This window comes from Canis lupus, chromosome 1 (assembly GCF_048164855.1).
Source record: "Canis lupus baileyi chromosome 1, mCanLup2.hap1, whole genome shotgun sequence".
In the NCBI taxonomy this organism is placed as follows: domain Eukaryota; kingdom Metazoa; phylum Chordata; class Mammalia; order Carnivora; family Canidae; genus Canis; species Canis lupus.
In genome coordinates, this window is record NC_132838.1 from 118,188,336 (window position 1) to 118,209,631 (window position 21,296).

At 43.5% G+C, this 21,296-nt stretch overlaps 1 protein-coding gene across 24 annotated transcripts in view; it reads left to right on the top strand.

Annotated features, from left to right (window-relative positions):
* LOC140607289 (histo-blood group ABO system transferase-like) overlaps window positions 1–20,310 on the top strand; it is a 29,554-nt gene extending 9,244 nt beyond the window's left edge. For 15 of the 24 annotated variants that reach the window (XM_072781952.1, XM_072781942.1, XM_072781975.1 and 12 more), the window contains one exon: window positions 6,837–8,545. In XM_072781952.1, coding sequence (XP_072638053.1) covers window positions 7,358–8,446 — 1,089 coding nt within the window. In that variant the 5' untranslated portion in view covers window positions 6,837–7,357 and the 3' untranslated portion in view covers window positions 8,447–8,545. Of the gene's footprint in view, window positions 1–5,449; window positions 5,579–6,836; window positions 8,546–8,749; window positions 9,218–9,871; window positions 10,924–11,949; window positions 12,201–12,731; window positions 12,844–19,952 lie in introns of those variants that run through there. The other 9 variants (XR_012009420.1, XR_012009419.1, XR_012009433.1 and 6 more) reach the window with 9 other exon arrangements.
* Window positions 20,311–21,296: the final 986 nt, after the last annotated feature.

Below are 21,296 nucleotides of genomic sequence, written 5' to 3' on the forward strand. Positions count from 1 at the left end.
TCCTTTTTCTGGGCTCTTTTCCCAGTCAGGTTGCCATATCTGTTGACCCTAGGCAGCGCCCTCAAGATGGAGCAGGGAACCTGGCCCATTGCCATTTTCGATTCACCATATTGCCAACACATATATCTCCCTCTGCAGTCCTAGGCGGTTCCAAGTATATGTCTCTTGGGAAAATAAAACCTCTGGCACAGACTTCTCCTGGCCCACTGTGGGACTAACAGTTGTTAGAAAAGAGCCCTGTGGTGTATGGGGAGCATCTGCCATCTGCACTCTGAAGCTGGCTGGTGGTCTTGTGTTGCTCTGTGACACCTTGTTTCTCCCCTCCCACAGAAGTAGGTGGTAGAGACATGGTTTTTCTTTTCTTTACTCTTTTTCTTTCTTTTCTTTTTTTTCTTTTCTTTTCTTTTCTTTTTCTTTTCTTTTCTTTCTTTTCTTTTCTTCTTTTTTACATGGTTTTTCCAGGCTTTCTGAAACCTCAGGGTGGCTATGAGTGTGTTAGGAGGAGGGAATAAGTGGGTTTTGATGAGTGTCTCAAGACTTTGACACCTTGCCTTCGTGGCCCAGTTTGTGAACATTTGTGTCATCTTGATTGTCACCCCTAGTCAATAATGCTAATGCAGCGGCAGAAGTATCAAGACAACCCACTTACATTGCAAATGCAAGAAAACTGAAGCACTGCTTTGATGAGGAAATGACCTCAGAAGATAAGGAGTACGCACTCGATGTGTCTGTGGATCTGGCTGTGTTTGTGGCTCTGGTGCCTCTCTGGGGAATTTGCGTATCCCAGGGTGGTGGTGGAAGGAACCCCTGTGCTGGTCAACTGGCACTTGCCTGAGAATCTTGGAGGTTAAAAAACCTCACAGAATGAAGAGGTAGAGGAATGGGGCAGACAAACAACAGTGGTGTAGGAAAAGACCAGGAAGAGAGATTCAGTGTGGCCTCTGACTGCTTGGACAGGCCCTGACTGCTCGGCTCCGCTGCCACCACCTGGTGGTCTCCAGGGTACCACCTGGCCAGTGTGTTACCTTGGTCTCTGGCCTTCCTCACTCTAGCCTCAACAACACGAGTACCTGGATCCTCTTCAAACTGTTACCCCTGGCCAGTTCCATTATCCAAACTTTATCCTAGCAGTGCCCCCAACCCTTTACCCATGCCTCCCTAAAGCCGTTATTTTCCCTCTTGAGAAGAATCCACCTCAACTTGCTCAGATCTAAAAGCCACACTCCAAACAAGGTGTCAGACCCCTTTCCATAAGTGTTAGCAGTGCAACTCGCTGTTTCTTACCCCTTGAGGCCTCATCATGTGTCAGGACCTTTTCTTTCAAAGATTTAAAAAAATTTTTAGGGCAGCCCAGGTGGCTCAGTGGTTTAGTGCCACCTTCAGCCCAGGGTGTGATCCTGGAAACCTGGGATCCAGTCCCATGTTGGGCTCCCTGCATAGAGCCTGCTTTTCCCTCTGCCTGTGCCTGTGGCCTACTCCCCCCCGCCCCTCCGTGTGTGTCTCTCACGAATAAATAAATAAAATCTTTAAAATTTTTTTAAATTTATTATTTTTTTAAAGATTTTATTCATTTATTTGACAGAGACAAAATGGGCACAAGCAGGGGGAGCAGCAGGCTCCCTGATGAGCAAGGAGTCCAATGTGGGGCTTGATTCCAGGACATTGGGATCATGACCTGAGCTGAAGGCAGACACTTAACTGACTGAGCCACCCAGGTGCCCTAAAGATTTTTTTAAAGATTTATTTATTTATTTCAGAGAGACAACGGGGAAGGGCAGAGGAAGAGGGAGAGAGAAACTCTAGTAGACCCCACACTGAGTGAGGAACCTTATGCGGGACTTTATGCAGGGCTCTATCCTACAACCCTGAGATCAGACCTGAGCTGGAACCAAGAGTCAGATGCTTAACCGACTATGCCACCCAGGTACCCCTCTTTTATTTTTTATTTTATTTTATTTTTGGTACCCCTCTTTTAAAGCTTTTATTTTTAAATAATCTCTCTACCCAACAGGGGAGCTTAAAATATGAGATCAAGAATCATATGCTCTACTGACTGAGCCAGCCAGGTGCCTCCTATTTTTAGGATACAATGTACTCAAGTCCTTTATGTTAATAGAGCCATCCTTGCCAGGAGCCCTACAGAAGCCATTCGCCTGGTCTAAGTAGTCTCAGCAACCTGCCACGTCCAGATGTCTAACTGGAGGATTCCAATATTCATAGCTTTTCACCAGCAAGTGTTTATTCTTTGGGCTAGAGATTGGGCTCTCTAGAGTGTGGGGGGATGCTGCGTGGACCATGGCTGTGACTTCTGATTGGGGCTGGATGTGAATGCCTTCAGGATGTTCTTCCTCAGCTGAACTTGTTATGGGGTGGAGAAGGTGAGGAAGGTGACAGTCACACAGCTAGAGTGTCTGAGCACTTCTGTGGACCAGGACCTGCAGGTTCACATGCATTATCTACCAAATTTCAGCCTCCCAGTGATCTTGAGACATGGGAGTAATCCTCATAGTCTTACAAGTAAGGAAACTGAGACTCAGAGAGAGCATGAAGAACATCTAAAGAATGTTGCATGGCCCCCAAGTAGCAGAATCTGCTGGAGAGACTGGCTTGGCAAACTCACCTGTGCCTGTGAACATATTATAGTACCCTGGGCCTCTGATTTACATCTAAAGAATGGGAACAACACCTCCATTTCCATGGCTTTCGTGAGAGCAAAGTAAAATAATTAGTACAGAGGGGCTCCTGCCAAGCAACTTATGGAGAAAAAGAACAAAGGTTTGGTTCTTGGTTACAGCTGAGCCTGGCTGGGACCAAGAAATTGCTTCTTATGCCTCAGTTTACTCTAATCCCAACTGTGCAGTGGTGGACCAAGCTGCCTCCACCTACTGTCACTACAAGGCAGGTCTTATATACAGAGCTGGGTTCCAGGGTTCCAGGGCTTTAGAACTCCTCCGATGGCTCTATATCATAGCCATGCCTAACCCCCACCACTCTCTTACAGTAACAGTATAGTAACAGTAACAAACCCGCTCAGTAACAACCCACTGAGAGCTACCCTCAGGTAGCTCTCAAAAGAGCCTGCTAGGCGTTCACCATAGGGACCTTCTCAGGTGTTTCTGTAATCCTTGTGGCAAGGAGCCTATGCGATGTACCCTGAGCTGAATATGTTGGTAGTCGCTCATCTCCTTGTGATGTGTGCTCTGTAGGTGGCAAGGGAAGGCTCTTTGCTCAGGATGAGATGTGGCTTGAGGGCTGCCCTCACCCCTCAGCTCCACTCCACATCATGGGTAGAGACTGCTTCAAAAAGGGGGTATGGAGGCACCTGGGGGGATTATTCGGTTAAGCAACTGCCTTCAGCTCAGGCCATGATCTCTGGTTTCTGGGATTTAGTCCCACAATGGGCTCCCTGCTCAGCAGGGAGTCTGCTTCTGTCTCTCCCTCTGCCCCTCTCCACTGCTCATTCTCTCTCTCTAAAATAAAAAAATAAAATAAAATAAAATAAATAAAATAAAATAAAAATAAAAATAAAATAAAATAAAATAAAATAAAATAAATAAAATAAAATAAAATAGGGGTATGAATCCCTGCCTCTGTGGACGCTAAGGGGAAGGAAGGTGGAACAGGGAGGTTGTGGGCGGAGGATCTGCACTTCAAGTACATATGAACCAGGAGGTACAATCCACTGCTCGCCCATTCCAGAGGCTTACAATCCCCGGGGCTACCGAAAAGGTACTAGCCACTCAGATGAACTGCATGGGTGCAAGGTCTTGGGTGAGTACCCTGACCTATAGATGGGTGTACGGGGACGATGGGTGCCCTGTCCAAAGATGAGGAAGAGATAAGTGAAGGTTAGTTTGTTCTCACAACATAGGTAATATACTGGCCGTTGCTCAACTTCCACAGAACTTCCTGAGGACGACTAGGCACCAGTGGAAACTCTCAGTGTTGCTCTCCCCTCTCCCTTCCTCTAAACTGTAGAATCCTTGTCTAATCTGGGGTTGGAGAAAATATCATGATAGGATATCCTGCATCTTTGATATCCAAATTTAGGATTTGGAGGTAAAAGCCTGAATTTGTCTTTTCATATGTGCTTCTGACATATCATTTCCTCCATAATCATGGGGCCCCACCCCATTTTCACCCCGGGCCTACCTGAGTTCACATGCAGCTGTAGTGGAGCCCCACCCCCCGGCAGACATATTGCCTCCTTAAACACTTGCATCTCTCTTTGACTGCTTGGTAGCTTTCTCCAACAGTGGGAGCTTGGTGGGCCATTGTCAGGCTCATTCTGAAAGTGTGGGGGTGATTAATATACACAGGGAATCCTTTAAAAAATATACACCGCCTTGATCTCTAGTGAGTCAGTTTTGGTGAGTTCCATGCTGCCTCAGGGTTCCCAGTAGGTTTGAGACCTAGTTGTTCATAGCCATGGCTTTTCTCCCTCCCAATTTCTCACTCGTTCACCCTGAAATCACATCTCAAATGAACACCCTGTCCTCACAATTTTGTCTCAGAGTCTGCTTTGGCAAGAACAGAACTTCTTATAGCAAACCAGGTACAGCTGCCTAAAAAGGAAGGAGAGGTGACAAAATAGAAGGCCAGTGAAGAGAGTAGGGTGAAGGGTAGGGACAGGGCATGGTTGTTGATCCCTCAGAAGGAAACTTGGTTGAGTAGTGAGGTTTTCTAGGGACCTCTAGGTTTATCTAGGGATTATGCCATGTAAATTCCCAAACTGTCCTCCTGCCAACGTGTTGCTATGGTACCCTTCTAACTTCAGCCCATGGGACTCCTTGGGAGTCCAGGCAGAAGGATGCACTAGCCACTTGCTCAGGGCCTGGGCTCCAAACAGAGACATACGGAACAAACTCTGGGTGCCTCCCATTATAGAGGCCACAGGACTGAGATCTGTCCCCCACAAAAGAAAAATCCTAGATCCAGTACACAACTATGGACAGTACTCCTGCCAAATCTCATGATGAAGACTGGCAGTGGCAAGTACAGTATGTGGACTTGCTGTTATCTTAGCTGGAAGATTCTCTTTGATGTCTTTTTTTTTTTTTTTCCCAAAGTATAAAAGAAGGATAAACTTATTCAAGAGAATTCTTCTTGAGGTCACTCGGGGGATGCCCAGGAAGCCTCCATCCTTATTCAGAACATTTCCCCACATACTCCCTCATGCATAAAAAGCAAACTTTTGCTTTCATGTTGGGTCATAGGGATCAGTTTTCTGTGATTGTGTAAACATTCAGGTATGGGAGACACTTGAGGCTTCAGTCATCATCCTATTTATTGTAATAAAATATTCACAACATAAAATTTACTGTGTGTTAAGAAAGTCAGTTGTGTCTTCTCTTGAAAGTAGTGATTTTATGAAGAGGTCCTGGAGGGCCCCGCGGTGGTGTGCCGTGACACTGCCCATTGTGGGCTGAGCCTGGTCTCTCTGATGTTAGTGGGACCCAGACAGGCAAGCTCTGAGGAGGTGTGTCCACAGGGGAACTTATGAACAGGTCCAAGGTGTTAGCAAAACTTGTGCTGGGCCACTAATCTTATGCTGGATCCCCCTGAAGCGCCGTGGCAGGTAGGTGTTGTGAGGGACGGTGTGGGACACTGTCATTCCTATGCATAGCTGGGCCAATGTCACAATCCAGACCACAAAGAGAAGATGACCTGCATTAGAAGACACTCAGAACACACTTCCTCCCTCTCCTGATGTACTCGACACTGTTCTGAGAAGACTTTATAACCAATCCCTGGGAAACCCACTTCTCCAGCCACCACTTCTGCATGAAAGCAGGAGCAAGGTGTCCTAGGGCAGTACAACAGCACCAGCTCCCTTCATGGTACAGGTGGCAGGTTCTCCTTATCTGCTGGGGGCCCCCACCGTTTTTTGTTTTTTTTTTTTTAACCTGCTGTGGGTTCCACAGTGTGGCAGGAGAGGTCTGTGTCCAATGCTTCATTTTCTGGAAGGTACATGTTTGGAATCTCCCAGGATATCAGAGGGAGGAGATTATGAAATTGGCAATATGTTAAGGCCAGAGTCAACAAAGGGCACTGTCTGGAGGCCTCTGTTGGAGAGGCAGCTGGCATGTGAAGCCTAAGGTGAAAAACCAAAGAATCTGACTTTTAAAAGAACCCAATAAGGGAGACCTCAAAGACACCAGGATATTCTCAAGTCTGGCTGCTAAGGCAGCTTCAGCACTGACCAGCCAGCCATGTGCTCGTGGGTCAGTCACCTGCCTCTCTGAGGCTCTTTCTCCATCTGTACAACGCTAAGAACATAGCATATGTCTCCCAAGCTCTTTCTAAGAATTGAACAAGATAATGCCCATTATGCTTAGCAGTCTAATCCTAACAGCAGCGTAAGGCTAGTAACATAAAAAGCAAATGCAGGACACCTGGGTGGCTCAGGGCTCAGGTCAGGTCTGTTTCTCTCATGAAAAAATAAAATCTTAAAGTAAATAAATTCTAGTAGATCTCAGGTAATTTTTTTTTAAGATTTTATTTATTTATTCATGAGAGAGAGGCAGAGACACAGGCAGAGGGAGAAGCAGGCTCCATGCAGGGAGCCTGATGTGGGACTCGATCCAGGGTCTCCAGGATCACACCCTGGGCTGAAGGCAGCTCTAAACCGCTGAGCCACCAGGGCCGCCCGATCTCAGGTAATTATTAAGAGAATAAAGGAAAACAATTTCCAATCTGTAGACCTTCCATTCGCATCCACCATGGCTTCCAAGTCAGGCCTCTGAAGGATGACCCTTGTTAACTGTATGGATATGATCTTGAAGACAATCTGATCTTGACTTTGTGGACTTTTTGTTTTGTTTTGTTTTTTTCAGGAAACTCAGTGCTAGCTCACAGCTGTTAAATATCATAAATCCTGACCCCGTGATCAGGCTTTGGTGACTGCTGCCCTGCCCTGCTTTCATCATAATCTCTGGCCTTCAGCTGTTTAGTGATCTTCCTTGAGCCAGCTCCCTGAATCTGTTTCAGGAGCTCTGGCTTGTCTCCTACACACTGGTCCTTAAGTTCTAGCTCTCTGTTGACTTAAATCCTGACACCTGGTTTCTTAGACAGCATCTCAGACGAAATCTGACTTTCTGAAGGTCTCCTTGGATCCTGTCTTTCTCCGCGGGGCATCCCAGATGTCCCGGTGCCCAAGAGCCCACTTGCACCAGGCCCAGGCCTCAAGGTAGGCTGGGCTGCTGGAGTGGTGAGCAGGAGGTGTGAGTGTGGGTACTTTAGGGTTGGGATATCAGCTGCACTTTGCCTCAGTGAGACAACTGAGGGAGGACAGTTGGGAGAGACAAGGACCCTCATCTTGGAAGAGAGGAGAGGTGTGTCCTCTAGTCATGCAGGCATGGCTCAGCTGCTGCAGATACTGGCTGCGACACAGAAATGCTGCTCGCTTCGAGTGACCTTCCTTCTCATAGCGCTCATCATGATTTTCTTTAGTTATAAGAGTTACCTGTACCCAAGAAGCCAGAAGCCAGAAAGCACCCAGGCTGATGTAAATCTGACTGTGAGAGAACACAGGGGCCTGCAAAGTGTGAAATTATCAAGGATGCTATATCGCCAGCCCCAGGTGCTAACACCGGCTAGGAAAGATGTCCTTGTTGTGACCCCTTGGCTGGCTCCCATCATCTGGGAAGGGACTTTCAATACTGACATCCTGAATGAGCAGTTCTCACTCCGGAATGCCACCATTGGATTAACTGTATTTTCTATCAAAACATACATGATCTTCCTGAAGCAGTTCCTGCAGTCTGCAGAGATGTACTTCATGGTGGGACACAGGGTGATCTACTACATCTTCACTGACAAGCCTGAATATGTTCCTTATCTTAACATCCAAAAAGGAAGGCAGATCATCATCCTTGAGGTCGAGAGCTATTATGACCACTGGCAGGACATCTCCATGCAGCGCATGGAGATGATCAGTAATTTTTGCCAGGAGCGCTTCCACCAGGAGGTGGATTACCTTGTGTGTTCAGATGTGGACATGAGGTTCAGTGACCACGTGGGTGTGGAGATACTCTCCTCCTTGTTTGGCACCCTTCATCCTGGCTACTATGGGCTGAATCGGACTGACTTCCCCTATGAACGTCGGCCTCAGTCACAAGCCCATATTCCTAAAGATGAGGGGGACTTTTATTACATAGGGGCCTTATTCGGGGGGTCAGTGCCAGAGGTTTACAAGCTCACCAAGGCCTGCCATGAAGCAATAATGGTTGACCAAGCCAACCACATCGAGGCCATTTGGCATGATGAGAGCCACCTGAACAAGTACCTGCTTTACCACAAACCCTCCAAGGTCCTCTCCCCTGAGTATCTATGGCAGCAGCAGCAAATGGATCATATGCATGACCAAGAAATGATCTTTTCCAAAATCATAAGGCGGAAAAAATTGAAGGTCTTGAAGAAGAATTACCAACTAAAAAACTGGTGAGCAGAACTTCCAGGGAGGGCTCAGAGAGAGGCAATGCTCAGCGAGCCTGAGTCTTCCTCCAAGCATGCAAGTCTTCACTAAAACCAGTTTTAGCATAAAGGGTATGACTCTGCTTCTTTTTTCTGCCTGATTGAGGCCTGGAACCACCTCTCTAAACTTAGGCCTAACGTGATCCCCTCTCCCATCCTCCTGCAACCACCAAACACACAAATTTAGGCTGGCCTGATTCTTGGATTCAAAGCACAAATTCCCAGAGTTACCACCACCTATAGCTTCTCACTGTGTGCTCTCACCACCCTTTAGGATTGAGGAGGGCAGTGGTCTCCGCTTGTTCTGACAAAGGATCAGAGATAAGATCGTTTCCAGAAGAAGAAAGGAGGCCTTCAGGCACAGATCACTACAATAAGTGTAATCAACATCTCTTACCATACATAGTTACAGTTTTTTTTCCTTTTTTTCCTTGTGGTGAGAACTTTTAAGATCTACTCCCTTAGCAGTTTTCAAATATACAATACAGTGTTATTAACCATGGTCGTCATGCTGTCCATTGGATCCTCATAACTAATTTATAACTGGAAGTTTGTGCTTTTGGTCCCCTTAATCCATTTTGTACACTCTCCGGTTCCCCCTAAAACAATCACCAATGTGTTCTCTATTTCTGTGAGCTTGGTTTGTTGTTGGTTGGTTGGTTGGTTTTTTAGATTTCATACATAAGTGAGATTATACAGTATTTATCTTTCTGTCTGACTTATTTCACTTAGCATAATGCCCAAATGGCGAGATTTCATTCTTTTTAATGGTTGAATAATATTCCATTGTGTAGGTGTGTGTGTGTGTGTGTGTGTGTATGTATACACACCAGATCTTCTTTATCCTTTCACCTATGAAAGGACACATAGGTTTTTCTTAAATCTTGGCTATTGTAAATGATGCTGCAGTGAACATGGGGTGCAGATATCTTTTAGAGTTGGTATATTCATTTTCTTCAGTGATGACCCACAAGTGGAATTGCCAGATCACATGACAGTTGTGTTTTCAATTTTTTGAAGAACCTCCATACTGTTTTCCTTCCTGGCTGCACCAGTTGAAATGCCCACCAGCAGTACCAAGGGGTTCTCTTTTCTCCACATCCTTGCCAACATCTGTTATTTCTTGCCCTTTTGAAAGCAGCTGTTCTGACAGATGTGACATGATAGCTCATTGTGGTTTTGAGTTGCATCTCCCTGATGATGAGTGATGTTGAGCATCTTTTCATCATCTGTTGGTCATCTGGATGTCTTCTCGGGAAAAATATCTATAGAGATCCTCTGCCTGTTTTTTATTCAGATTGTTTGTTTGGTTTGCCGTTCTATGAGTTCTTTATATATTTTGGGTATTAACCCTTTTCAAACATATGACTTGCAAATATTTTCCCGCAACCAATAGGCAAAAGTCTTCAGCTGCAGAAGTTGAAAACTACCTGGAAAGTTGAAGAGTCTCTTTAGGGCAGGAGGAGAACATGAAGCCACTCCTCTTTCCTGGCCTTTAGCTTCTTCATCCCAGCACATTGCCATCTGTCCACTGGAGCAAAGCAGGTCTCCCCCACATTTCCCCCAACCCCTAGCTGTCTGCCTTTGGTCCCACACTAAGTTTAGCAATTTAGTGACTTCTAGGGCCCTGCCACTTTCCTATTATCTGAAAACAGGGAAGTCACCGGGTAGCAGTCTTTATTTTTCTTCTGTGGTTGGTCAATTTTCCTAATTTTAGGCACCCTTTCTAGCTTTTAGGCTCCAATTCTGAGTTATATATTTTTCTGTGTCACTGCTGAGTAACCAATTTTCCATAAGAACAATTCTAGAAAGTATTTTCTCCCTAATGTAAAGTTATAGTGTCCTTGTGGGGCTAGGGCAGCTTCACAACCCCTGTGGCAGCCGAACAGATCCTGCCCTCAGGCCTCCCTGTCCCCTTCCTGGCTCTTCTCCCCAGCCACATCTTCAGGGTTAAGAGGTGTCCCAGAGCTGGCTATCAGTCTTTTCAGCCTCCTCTCCCGCCAAAGGCCTCACACTCGTGACCTCTAACTGCTCGCTTGGGTGCAAGGGAACACAGCTGCTGCTTCCATCATCTCCTTTCTCTTGTTCAGTTTTATTTTTTTTAAGATTATTTATTTATTTATTCATGAGATACACAGAGAGAGACAGGCAGAGACACAGGCAGAAGGAGAAGCAGGCTCCCCGCGGGGAGCCCAATACGGGACTGGAAGCCGGACCCCGGGGTTACGCCCTGAGCGGAAGGCAGATGTTCAGCCACTGAAACATGACATTTCTCTGGTGGTTTTGTGAAGTGTGGCCATCTCCTGTTGAAACCCATATGTTGTTTAAAATGTGGACTCTGGGTGGATTGATCTGCCTCACTATGTTTTAAGTTTTGAAGAAAGTGAATTTGTGTGCGTTGTGCATCGCTCTGTTGTGTCAAAGGCATCTTATCCTCTCAGGAACAGGTAATAGGGGTTCAGCCAGCGGGGGGGGGTGACTCATGTGAGGGGATTGGGAAGCCCTACTGTGGGCCACAGATGGAGCCACTGCGGCACCTCCAGTCTCCTCATGGCTCTGTCTTCCAGGACCCCGTTGCCGCCAGCCAGGAAAGCATCTTCCCGGGGCAGTGAGCATGTTGAGGCTGCATGTGAAAAAAAAAGTCCTTTTGACTTTGAATGTAAACACTTTGTGGTGATGAGTCTGTGCCTGAGCATCCTTGCTTCTGACCTGAGCTCTGTCTTCCTTCTTTTCCCTACCTGAGCTGGAATCCAGACACTTCACTGCACCTGCTGCAGTCTTAGAAGATGAGTTCTAGTCAAACAGGCATGACGTGGCTCTGAGTGCGCGGGGGTCCCCTGTGCTGGGGGGTGACTGTGGCAGGCAACCTGGCAGGAGATGTCGGGTGGTGAGGACAGGTGATGTATGTGGTTGCTGAGCTCCAGGACGGGAGCCAGACAGAACCAGGCTAAATCTAGCCTGTCACAGACTGCTGTGTGAACGTGGACCAGCGGTTTTCTCCTCCTGAGGCTGCATGGTAGGGGTTATTGGAAGGCTGACAGTGTAGATGCCACCCCGACTTCACCAGCCCAGGAGGCGAAGTGTCAATAGCCACGGGAAGCCTTTCTCTGCCTCTCGCTTTATTAGGACGACCTGGGGGTGCCAGCAGACACGGCAGCTGCTTCTGGGAGTGCGGCCTGCACAGGGAGCAGGGCCCGGGGAGCCCCAGGAGCAGCCCCGGGCTGCGGGCTCGGTTACAGCGCTGCCGGCCACAGGGGGCACGAGGTGCAGAGCCAGGACCCTTCCAGCCCCCGGGGACCCAGGCCCCACGGGGCACCCCTATGCGGGGCCGCAGGCTGCACCGCGGCGCGAGGAGCCCACTGCGCGCCCACGGGTCCTGGCCTCGTGGACACGCGAGCGAGGCGTCGCGGCGGCCGAACCCGCGGTGGCCGCAGCCTGTCCCGGGGCTCGGGGCGCGGGCGGGGGGCAGACAACGGCCAACGGTCGGGGGCCGCGGGGCTCGGGGCCTGGGTCCCTCACGCGTGGGCCGGGGCCGCCCGGTGCCCGCATCTCCACGGCAGCTTTCCCCTGGGGTCGCCTCCCGCGCAGACCTCGGGCTGGGAGCGCCCCTCCCCGGAGCTGGGTTCCCTGCCCGGAAGCACCGCGGCCCCAGGGCACCAGCATTTCTCGGAGTAACTCAGAGCTCAGGGGGCAGAGTCCGCGACAAAACGGACAATTTGCCGATGGTAACTTGTCGGGGCCACAGAGACAGCAGGGACCTGCATGCACTTAGGACTTTTTCATCTTCTGTGGCCAATATAGTGGGAGCCAACACGGAGGCCTGTGTGCCAGACTCAACCCATAGCCTCATTTGTAACACCGGGGAGCTAAAAACCTGCTAACAATTTTAAATACTTGTAACACACACACACACACACACACACACACACACACACACACACACACAGAATATGTGACAGAGAGCCCGTAAAGGATTCACAGAGCCTATCCTATTCATTTACCGGACTCTTAACAAAGTTCGCAGCCACTCGTGTATACTTCAGCTTTTCCTATTTAAGTACTGTATGGGATTGGTGATGGCTCTCGATAGTTCATTGCTAGTTTACAGGAAACATATCTGTATGATTTTGTAGCTGGCACCTTGCTCAAATCACCTCCCTTCCTAAGGTTTCCTACTCGACTGTGTACGCAATAATGTTTCCTCTGAATGGGGAAGCTTCCAACCCAGGTAGTTTTCCTTTCCTTTCCATCTGCAGGGAACACAACTGTCAGCACCATCAGGCATTTCTTGTCTAAGGAAGACTTGCAGCCGACTAACAGCTGTCTGCGAGCCATCTCCCAGGTACGAGGACAGGAGACAGGCCTCAGGTGGGTGCAGGACGTAGCCTGGCTTCAGAGCCTTACCCCAGGGCACCCACATCACCTACCAGAATTCCACAGGCCACTTTTCAGGGTGCCGACGACTTAGCAATGTTACCTTTCCCAATGCACAAGTAGGATATGTGTGTAGGTTCGTGTATGGTTCATCTGCGTTGTACACGTGTTGGTGCTCGGTAGGACACAGACAAGCGGCTGCCTTTTGTCTGTTGACCTTACACGGGAAACTTGCTCACTTCCTTTCTTCCTTCTTGTAGTTTCTTTGTACATTCCCCTGGATTAACTGCATGCACGTCATGTTTTCTATGAGAAAGGAAGGCACTCCTACGGAAATCCGTGTGTCTCGCATTAGTTCTCTACCGTGGACATCAGCTACAAGATCCAGGAAAATGTTGACTGGAGACAGTGGAGACAATGGACATCCTTTCCCCTTTTCTGCTCATAGGGTAAAAGCATTCAGTGTGCTGTTGATTGGAGCTTCTGTGGACATGTGCTTTATTATACAAAAGAAACTCTCCCATTCCTACCTTGCTGAGCATTTTCCTTTGAAAGGGGACTCAGTGTTGTCAGGTACTGTTCCCACAACCATCCAGAGGATCCTAGGACTCTTCTCCTTCAGTTTCTTAATATGGTCATTCTACATTAATGCATTAATTGCTCAAAACAACCTAACCTTCTTGAGAAAAACCCCATTTAATGATAGATCACCCTGTTATATTTGGTAGGATTTAACTTTCTAGAATGTTATTAAGATATCTAGGGCTATGAGAGATACTCACCTGTGCTTTTCTTTTTAGTTCTGAGTTTTGGGATGAAGGTAATGCTGGCTTCCTAGAGTGAGTTAGCAAAACTTACCTCCCTGTTTTCTGAAAGAATTTATGTGGCACTGATAAAATAATGTCATTCTAGGTTTTATAGAGTTCATCAGGGGAAAAAAAAACAGAAGATGTGGAAGTGGACATTTTCTTCCTTGAAAGGGGTTTGTGGTCCTTTGTTACCATATTCCTGTCTTTCAGAGGGGCAGTCGTACCCCCTTTTAGATTCCTAACGTTGGTCATTGGAATTTTCTCTTTTTGATTCTCCTTCAGTTTCAGTAGAGGCTTATGAATTTTATCAATCTTTTAAAAATTCCTCTCTCAGCTTTGTTGGCTTTCACTGCAGTGTAATTTGATTTCTTATTTTGGATATTATTTAAGCTAATTGCTCTTAGGATGGACTTGAACCATTATTTTTAGTTGTTTCTTACTTTTTCATGGAAACATTTAAAGCTTCAGAATTTCCTGAAGACCTCTGCTTTAGCCTCATCTCACAGATTTTTAATTTTTGTGTTTTAATTCCCATGAGGTTTCAAATATTTTCCCGTTTTCATTCTTACTTCTTCTTTGCTTCGTTGGTTATGAAAGGGTATGTTTTGCTATCTTTCTGGATATTTGGAGAAGTTCTACTCATATTATTATTGATCCTCCTTGAATTCTATTGTGGTTGCAGAGAATATACTGCCTGGTGCCCACTGCATCATGATTGCTCCTCTTCCCCTGCTTTCACCTGGTATTTCCCTGACCTGAGAATATTCCTTCTCTACCTGACCACTTCATCCTTCTCAAGGTGTAATTCAAGTTCCATCCCTTCCAGACTCAGTTTTATGTGCTTCCCACCTGCTTCGAAATCCCAACCACTCCCCCCTCCTGTGTAATATGCGGTTTATTCGTGGGACTCTCAGTATATTATACATTATATATATCTTTAAACTCTGTATCGCTAGCATCTGCCACACTGTCTAGTGCAGGGTAACCACCAAATAAATGTTTAATAAAATAACAGGTAAGTAGCTGAGGGAAATGCCTGCTGTTTTTGCTTTCCCCCATCTTCAGATGGGTTCTATGGGCTGTAAAATGAGTTAGAAAAGATTCTCTTTTCAGCAATAAGGTCTAGTGGAGACACAGCACAACTATGAGGCAAGCCAAGCTTGAAGGACGTTGTAACTCTTGCAATTTCATATTTCCGTGGGTTAAACGATGGGAAGACTTGTTTTTCCAAATACAGCCTATCCAGTTGTTTACCAGAAAAGAGAATCATTATGATTCTTTAAAGCAGCATGAGAACAATAGCTATTGTTCTCAGCTTGATCTTGACTTAAAGTTTTCAAAACTTATAAAACAGACATCAGTTTTTCTTTCTTTTCCCCACCAAGCCAGTCCTCACCAGGTGAAGTGTGAATGTTATGGATTATTGACAGAGTGTATTACATTAAATCAAATGAGGACATTTATTTTTTTTTATTTTTCTTAAAGATTTATTTATTTGAGAGAGAGACAGAGACACAGGCAGAGGGAGAAGCAGGCTCCATGCAGGGAGCCTGACATGGGACTTGATCCCCGGTCTCCAGGATCACAGCCTGGGCCAAAGGCGGTGCTGAACCGCTTAGCCACCCAGGCTGCCCTCCTTTGGTATTTCAAGTATCAATTTTCTTGATGGAAAAATCATAGTTTCTAAAGTAAAAGTGTGAGCACTGAATTTTTCAGTCTTTGTATATTTGAAATTCTGTTTATTTCATATTTGTTTTTCAAATAGTTTCCAGTTTATTTCTTCTAATTATTTATGTGTTTATTTAATTTTGAGAGAGTGTGCACTCCTGCATGCAGGGGGAGGGGACAAGGGAGAGAGGGAGAGAGAGACTCTTATGCAGGTTCCATACTCAGCACAGAGTCCCATGCAGGGCTCTCATGACCCTAAGATCATGACCTGAGCCGAAATCAAGAGTTGGACACATAATTGACTGAGCCACCCAGACGCCCCTATTTCTTCTATTAGTTAAGATATTCTCCTATCTTTGGCTTGCATTTTTGCCAATAAAAAATCTGTTACTGTGATCATTTTTCCAATTTACATAAAATATATCCTTTCCTTTCCCAGTTGCATTTAAGTTTTTCTTATCACTGGATTAAGCAATCAGATTATGATAACCTTGGTGAACTTTTTAAATTTTTTATTTCTTTTAAAAATTATTTTATTAATTAATTTATTTATCTTTCCACTCAACATGGGGCTCCAACTAACAACCTTGAGATCAAGTCACATGCTCTTCTGACTGAGCCAGTCAGGTGTCCCTTAAGTTTTTATTTTATTTTTATTTATTTTTATTTTTTCCCTTAAGTTTTTAATTCCAGTTAGTTAACACATAGTGTTACATTAGTTTCAGGTGTACAATATAGTAATTCAATACTTCCATACACCACCCTGTGCTTGCCATAAGAGGTGCACTCCTTTTCTCCAAATCCTCACCAACACCTGTTGTTTTGTTGTTGATTTTGGCCATTCTGACAGATGTGAGGTGATAGCTCAGTGTAGTTTTGATTTACATTTCCCTGATGATAAGTGAAGCTTACCATCATTTCATGCATCTGTTGGCCATCTGTATGTCTTCTTTGCAGAAATGTCTGTTCGTGTCTTCTGCCCATTTTTTAATTGGACTATTTGTTCTTTGGGTATTGAGTTTTACAAGTTCCTTATATATTTTGGATACTAACCTTTATTGGATATGTCATATGCAAATATCTTCTCCCATCCCATAGGTTGTCTTTTAGGTTTTTTTTTTTTTAAGATTTTATTTATTTATTCATGAGAGACAGAGACAGACAGAGAGAGAGAGAGAGAGGCAGAGACACAGGCAGAGGGAGAAGCAGGCTCCATGCAGGGACCCTGACATGGGACTCGCTCCTGGGTCTCCAGGATCACACCCTGTGCTGAAAGCGGCGCCAAACCGCTGAGCCACCTGGGCTGCCCGCCTTTAGTTTTGATGATAGATTCCTTCACTGAATAGAAGCTTTTCATTTGGATGTAATCCCAACAGTTTATTTTTGCTTTTGTTTCCTTTGCCTCAGGAAACATCTAGAAAGAAGTTGCTATAGCTGATGTAAGAAGTTACTGCTTATGTTCTTTTCTTGGATTTTTATAGGTTCAGGTCTCACATTTAGGTCTTTAATATATTTTTTATTTATTTTTGTGTTTGGTGTAGGAAAATGGTCCAGTTTCATTCTTTTGCATGTTCCTGTTCAGTTTTCCCAACACCACTTGTTGAAGAGACTGTCTTTTTACCATTGGATGTTCTTTCCTGCTTTCTCAAAGATTAACCGACCATATAATTGTGGATTCATTTCTAGATATTCTATTCTTTTCCATTCATCTATGAGTCTGTTTTTGTGCCAGTACCATACTGTCTTGATTGTTAGAGCTTTGTATTGTAACTTGAAGTCCAGAATTGTGATGCCTTTAGCTTTGTCTTTCTTTTCCAGATTGTTTTGGCTATTCAGTCTTTTGTAGTTCCAAATTTTAGGATTGTTTGTTCTACATCTGTGAAAAATGCTGCTGATATTTTGATAGGGGTTGCATTAAATGTGTAGATTGCTTTAAGTAGTATAGACAATTTTAGAATATTTGTTCTTCCAACCCATAAGCATGGAATGTCTTTCCATGTCTTTGTGTCATCTTCAGTTTCTTTCATCGGTGTTTTATAGTTTTCAAAGGACAGGTATTTCACCTCTTTGGTTAGGTTTATTCCTAGGTATCTGGTTATTTTGGGTGCAATTTTAAATGGGATTGTTTTCTTAATTTCTCTTTCTGCTGCTTCATTATTGGTGTATAGATGTACAGATATCTGTACATTGCTTTTGTATCCTGCAAGTTTACTAAATTATCAGTTCTAGCAATTATTTTTTTCACTGGCATCTCTCCTATTGTGACATGTCATCTGCAAATAGTGAAAGTTTTACTTCTTCCTTACTGATTTGGATTCTTTTTCTTTTTGTTGTTCTGATTACTGTTGCTAGGTCTTCCAGTACTATGTCGAATAAAAGTGGTAACAGTGGACATCCACCCTGCCCCCAGCTGCAAGTAACCTTTTATTCTACCTTATATCTTTATGAATTTCCCTATTCTAGATACCTCATATAAATGAAATCATACAATATTTGTCCTTTTGCGTATGGCTTATCTCAGTATATATCTCACAAGGTAAATATTGTAGTAGGTATCAGAATTTTATTCCTTTTAATATGTATGTATATGCTGCATTTTGTTTAGTAGTTCATGTGTTGATGGATATTTGGATTGTTTTTCATCCTTTTTGGCTATTGTGAATAATGCTGTCACCATAAATGTTGGTGATCAATTATCTGTTTGAGTCTCTGCTTTCAATTCTTTTGAGTATATATCTAGAACTGCTGAAAAATATGGTAGTTCTATATTAACCTCTTGAGGAATCAAAATACTGGTTTTCCACAAGGGCTGTACCATCTTACATTCCCATAAGCATTGCACAAGGGGTTCATTTTCTTCACAACGTCACTGACACTTATTTTCCTTTTTAAAATTTCCTGTTATAGCCATCCCAGCAGTGATATCTCCTTGTGGTTTTGATTTGCATTTCCCTGATGTCTAATTATGTCAGCCATTTTTCATGTGTTTATATATTTATATATCTTCCTTGGAGAAATGTCTGTTGTTAGTCTTTTCAGTATGTTTTCATCCATTTTCATAAGGGATACTAGTCTGCAGATTTTGTCTTTCTTTTTCTTTCTTTCTTTCTTTCTTTCTTTCTTTCTTTCTTTCTTTCTTTCTTTCTTTCTTTCTTCTTTTAGAAGAAAATTACTTGCTTTTCAATTTTTTAGAGTGTCTTTTCCCTTAAATGGTCTTGGCTTCCTTGTTGAAAATTAATTGACTATAGGTGTGAGGGTTTATTTCTGGGCTCTCTATTCTATTCTATTCTGTTCTATTCTATTCTATTGGTCTGTAAGTCTGTTCTTATGTCACTGCCATAATGTTATAACTAATGTAGCACTGTAATAAATTGTGAAGCTGGATAATATGAATCCTCCAACTTTATTCTTCTTAGGATTGTTTTGGCTATTTGGGGCCCTTTGTAATTCCATATGAACTTGGGGATTGGCTTTCCCATTTCTGAAAAAAAAAGACTGTTGGAATTTTAATTGCACTGAATCTGTGTGTCTCTTTGGAGAGTATTGACATCTTAAAAATGTTGACTCTTGTTTTCTTTTTAACATACTTTCCATTTATTTAGGTCATCTTTAATGTTCTCCAGCAATGTGTTTTAGTTTTAAGCATACAAATATTTCACCTTGGTTAGATTTATTACTAAGTCTTTTCTTCTTGTAGGTACTATTATAAATGGAAGGAGTTTCCTAATTTCCTTTTTGTATTGTTTATTGCTGTTCCATAGATACACAATTGATTTGGGGTACTGATTTTCTCTGCAACTTTGCTGAATTCATTTATTAGCCGTAGTTTTTGTGATTTTTTAATGTCAGCTGCAAAAAGATAGCTTTACAATTTCTTTTCCATTTTGGATGCCTTTTATTTCCTTTTCTTGCCTTCTAGCTCTGGGATAGAACTTTAAGTACAATGCTAAATAGCACTGTGAAAGCAGGTCTCTTGTCTTTTTCTGAGCTTAGAGGAAAAGCTTTTAGTCTATCAACACTGAGGATAATGTAGTTTTTTTCATGTATACTTTCATCATGTTTAGGAATTATCCCTCTGCTCCTAGTTTTCTGAGCACTTTTATCATGAAGGTTATTGGATTTTGTCAAATACCTTTACTGCACAAACTGAGATGATCATGTGAGGGTTTTTTTTTTTTTTTCATTTTACTAACAGGATGGATTACATTGGTTGATTATCTTCTCATTCTTGCATTGCGGGGGTAAATTCTACTTGGTCATGGTGAACAAATCTCTTAATATGCTGTTGCATTCTATTTGCTAATATTTTGTGGAGTATTTTTGCATCTATATTCACAAAGAACATTGATCTGTAATTTTCTTTTTTTTTATTTTTATTTTTTGTAATTTTCTTTTCATGTGATTTCTTTATCTGGCTTTGGTATCAGAATAATGCTGGCCTCATAGCATAAGTTAGGGAGTATTTCCTTCTCTTAATTTTTTGGAAGCTTGAGAAGGATTTGTGTTAATTCTTCATTAAATGTTTGGTGGAATTCACTTGTATAGTCATCTGGTCCAGGACTTTACTTTGTTGGGAAGTTTGTTTGTTTGTTTGTTTGTTTGTTTGTTTGTTTGTTTGTTTTAAAGATTTATTCATGAGAGACAAAGAGAGAGAGGCAGAAGGAGAAGCAGGCTGTCTCCGGGAAGTCTGATGTGGGATTTGATCCCAGGACCCCAAGATCACCACCCAAGCTGAAGGCAGACACTCAACCACTGAGCCACCCAGGCATCCTGGGAAGTTTTTGGTTACTGATTCAATCCTTCACTTTTTGTAGATATGTTGAAATATTCTATTTCTTTGAGTCAGTTTAGATAATTTCTGTGTTTCAATTTGTCCATTTCTGCTTGGTTATCTAATTTGTTGGTGTATTAATATTATACTGTATGTTAACTAACTGGAATTTAAATAAAACTTTGGAGAAAGAAAGAAAGAATTTCTTAGTGTACAGGTTTTTTTTTTTTTTTTTTTTTAAGGGTGGGGAATGCAAGAATGATGAGGAAAGGGCAGAGGGAGAGAGAGGGAACCTTAAGCTGGGCATGATCTCATGACCCTAAAATCATGAACTGAGCCAATATCAGTTGGATACTTAACCAAATGAGGCACCCAGGGGTCCCTACAGTTGTTTTCAATATTGTCTTATAATCCTTTTTACTTCTGTAGGGCTGGTAGCAATACCTCCATTTTTAATTCTGGTTTTAGTTATTTGTGTTTTCTTTCTGTCAGTCTAGGTAAAAGTCTGTCAATTCTGTTGATCTTTTCAAAGAGCCAACTTTTGGTTTCATTGATTTTTCTCTGTGTTTTTCTCTTTCTTTTTGGTTTATCTCCACTTTTTATTATTTCCTTCTTCCATATCTTTTTTAATTTCTCCTTTTTGTAGTTGCTGTAGATGTAAAGTTAGGTTTTTGATTCCAGATATTTCCTCGTGTAGGCAATTTGTTACAAATTTCCCTCCTAGCACTGCTTTTGCTATATACCATTAATTTTGGTATGCTGTATTTTCATTTTCATTAGTCTTTAAGTATTTTGTGATTTGTGATTTATTCTTTGACCCATTTTTTTCTTAGTCCATTCAGGCTGCTATAACAAAATACCAGAGATTGGGTAGCTTATAAGCAGCATAAATTTATTTTTTGAAGTTTTTTTTTTTAATTTTTATTTATTTATGATAGTCACAGAGAGAGAGAGAGAGAGGCAGAGACATAGGCAGAGGGAGAAGCAGGCTCCATGCAGGGAGCCCGATGCGGGACTCGATCCCGGGACTCCAGGATCATGCCCTGGGCCAAAGGCAGGCGCTAAACCACTGAGCCACCCAGGGATCCCCCCAGTGAAGGTTTATGGCAATCTTGCATTTCACAATATTAAAATTTTTTTCTTTATTAAGCTTAGTCAGGAAGGCATTCAGAAGCAAAATAGTTTTAAAGCTAGGCCTC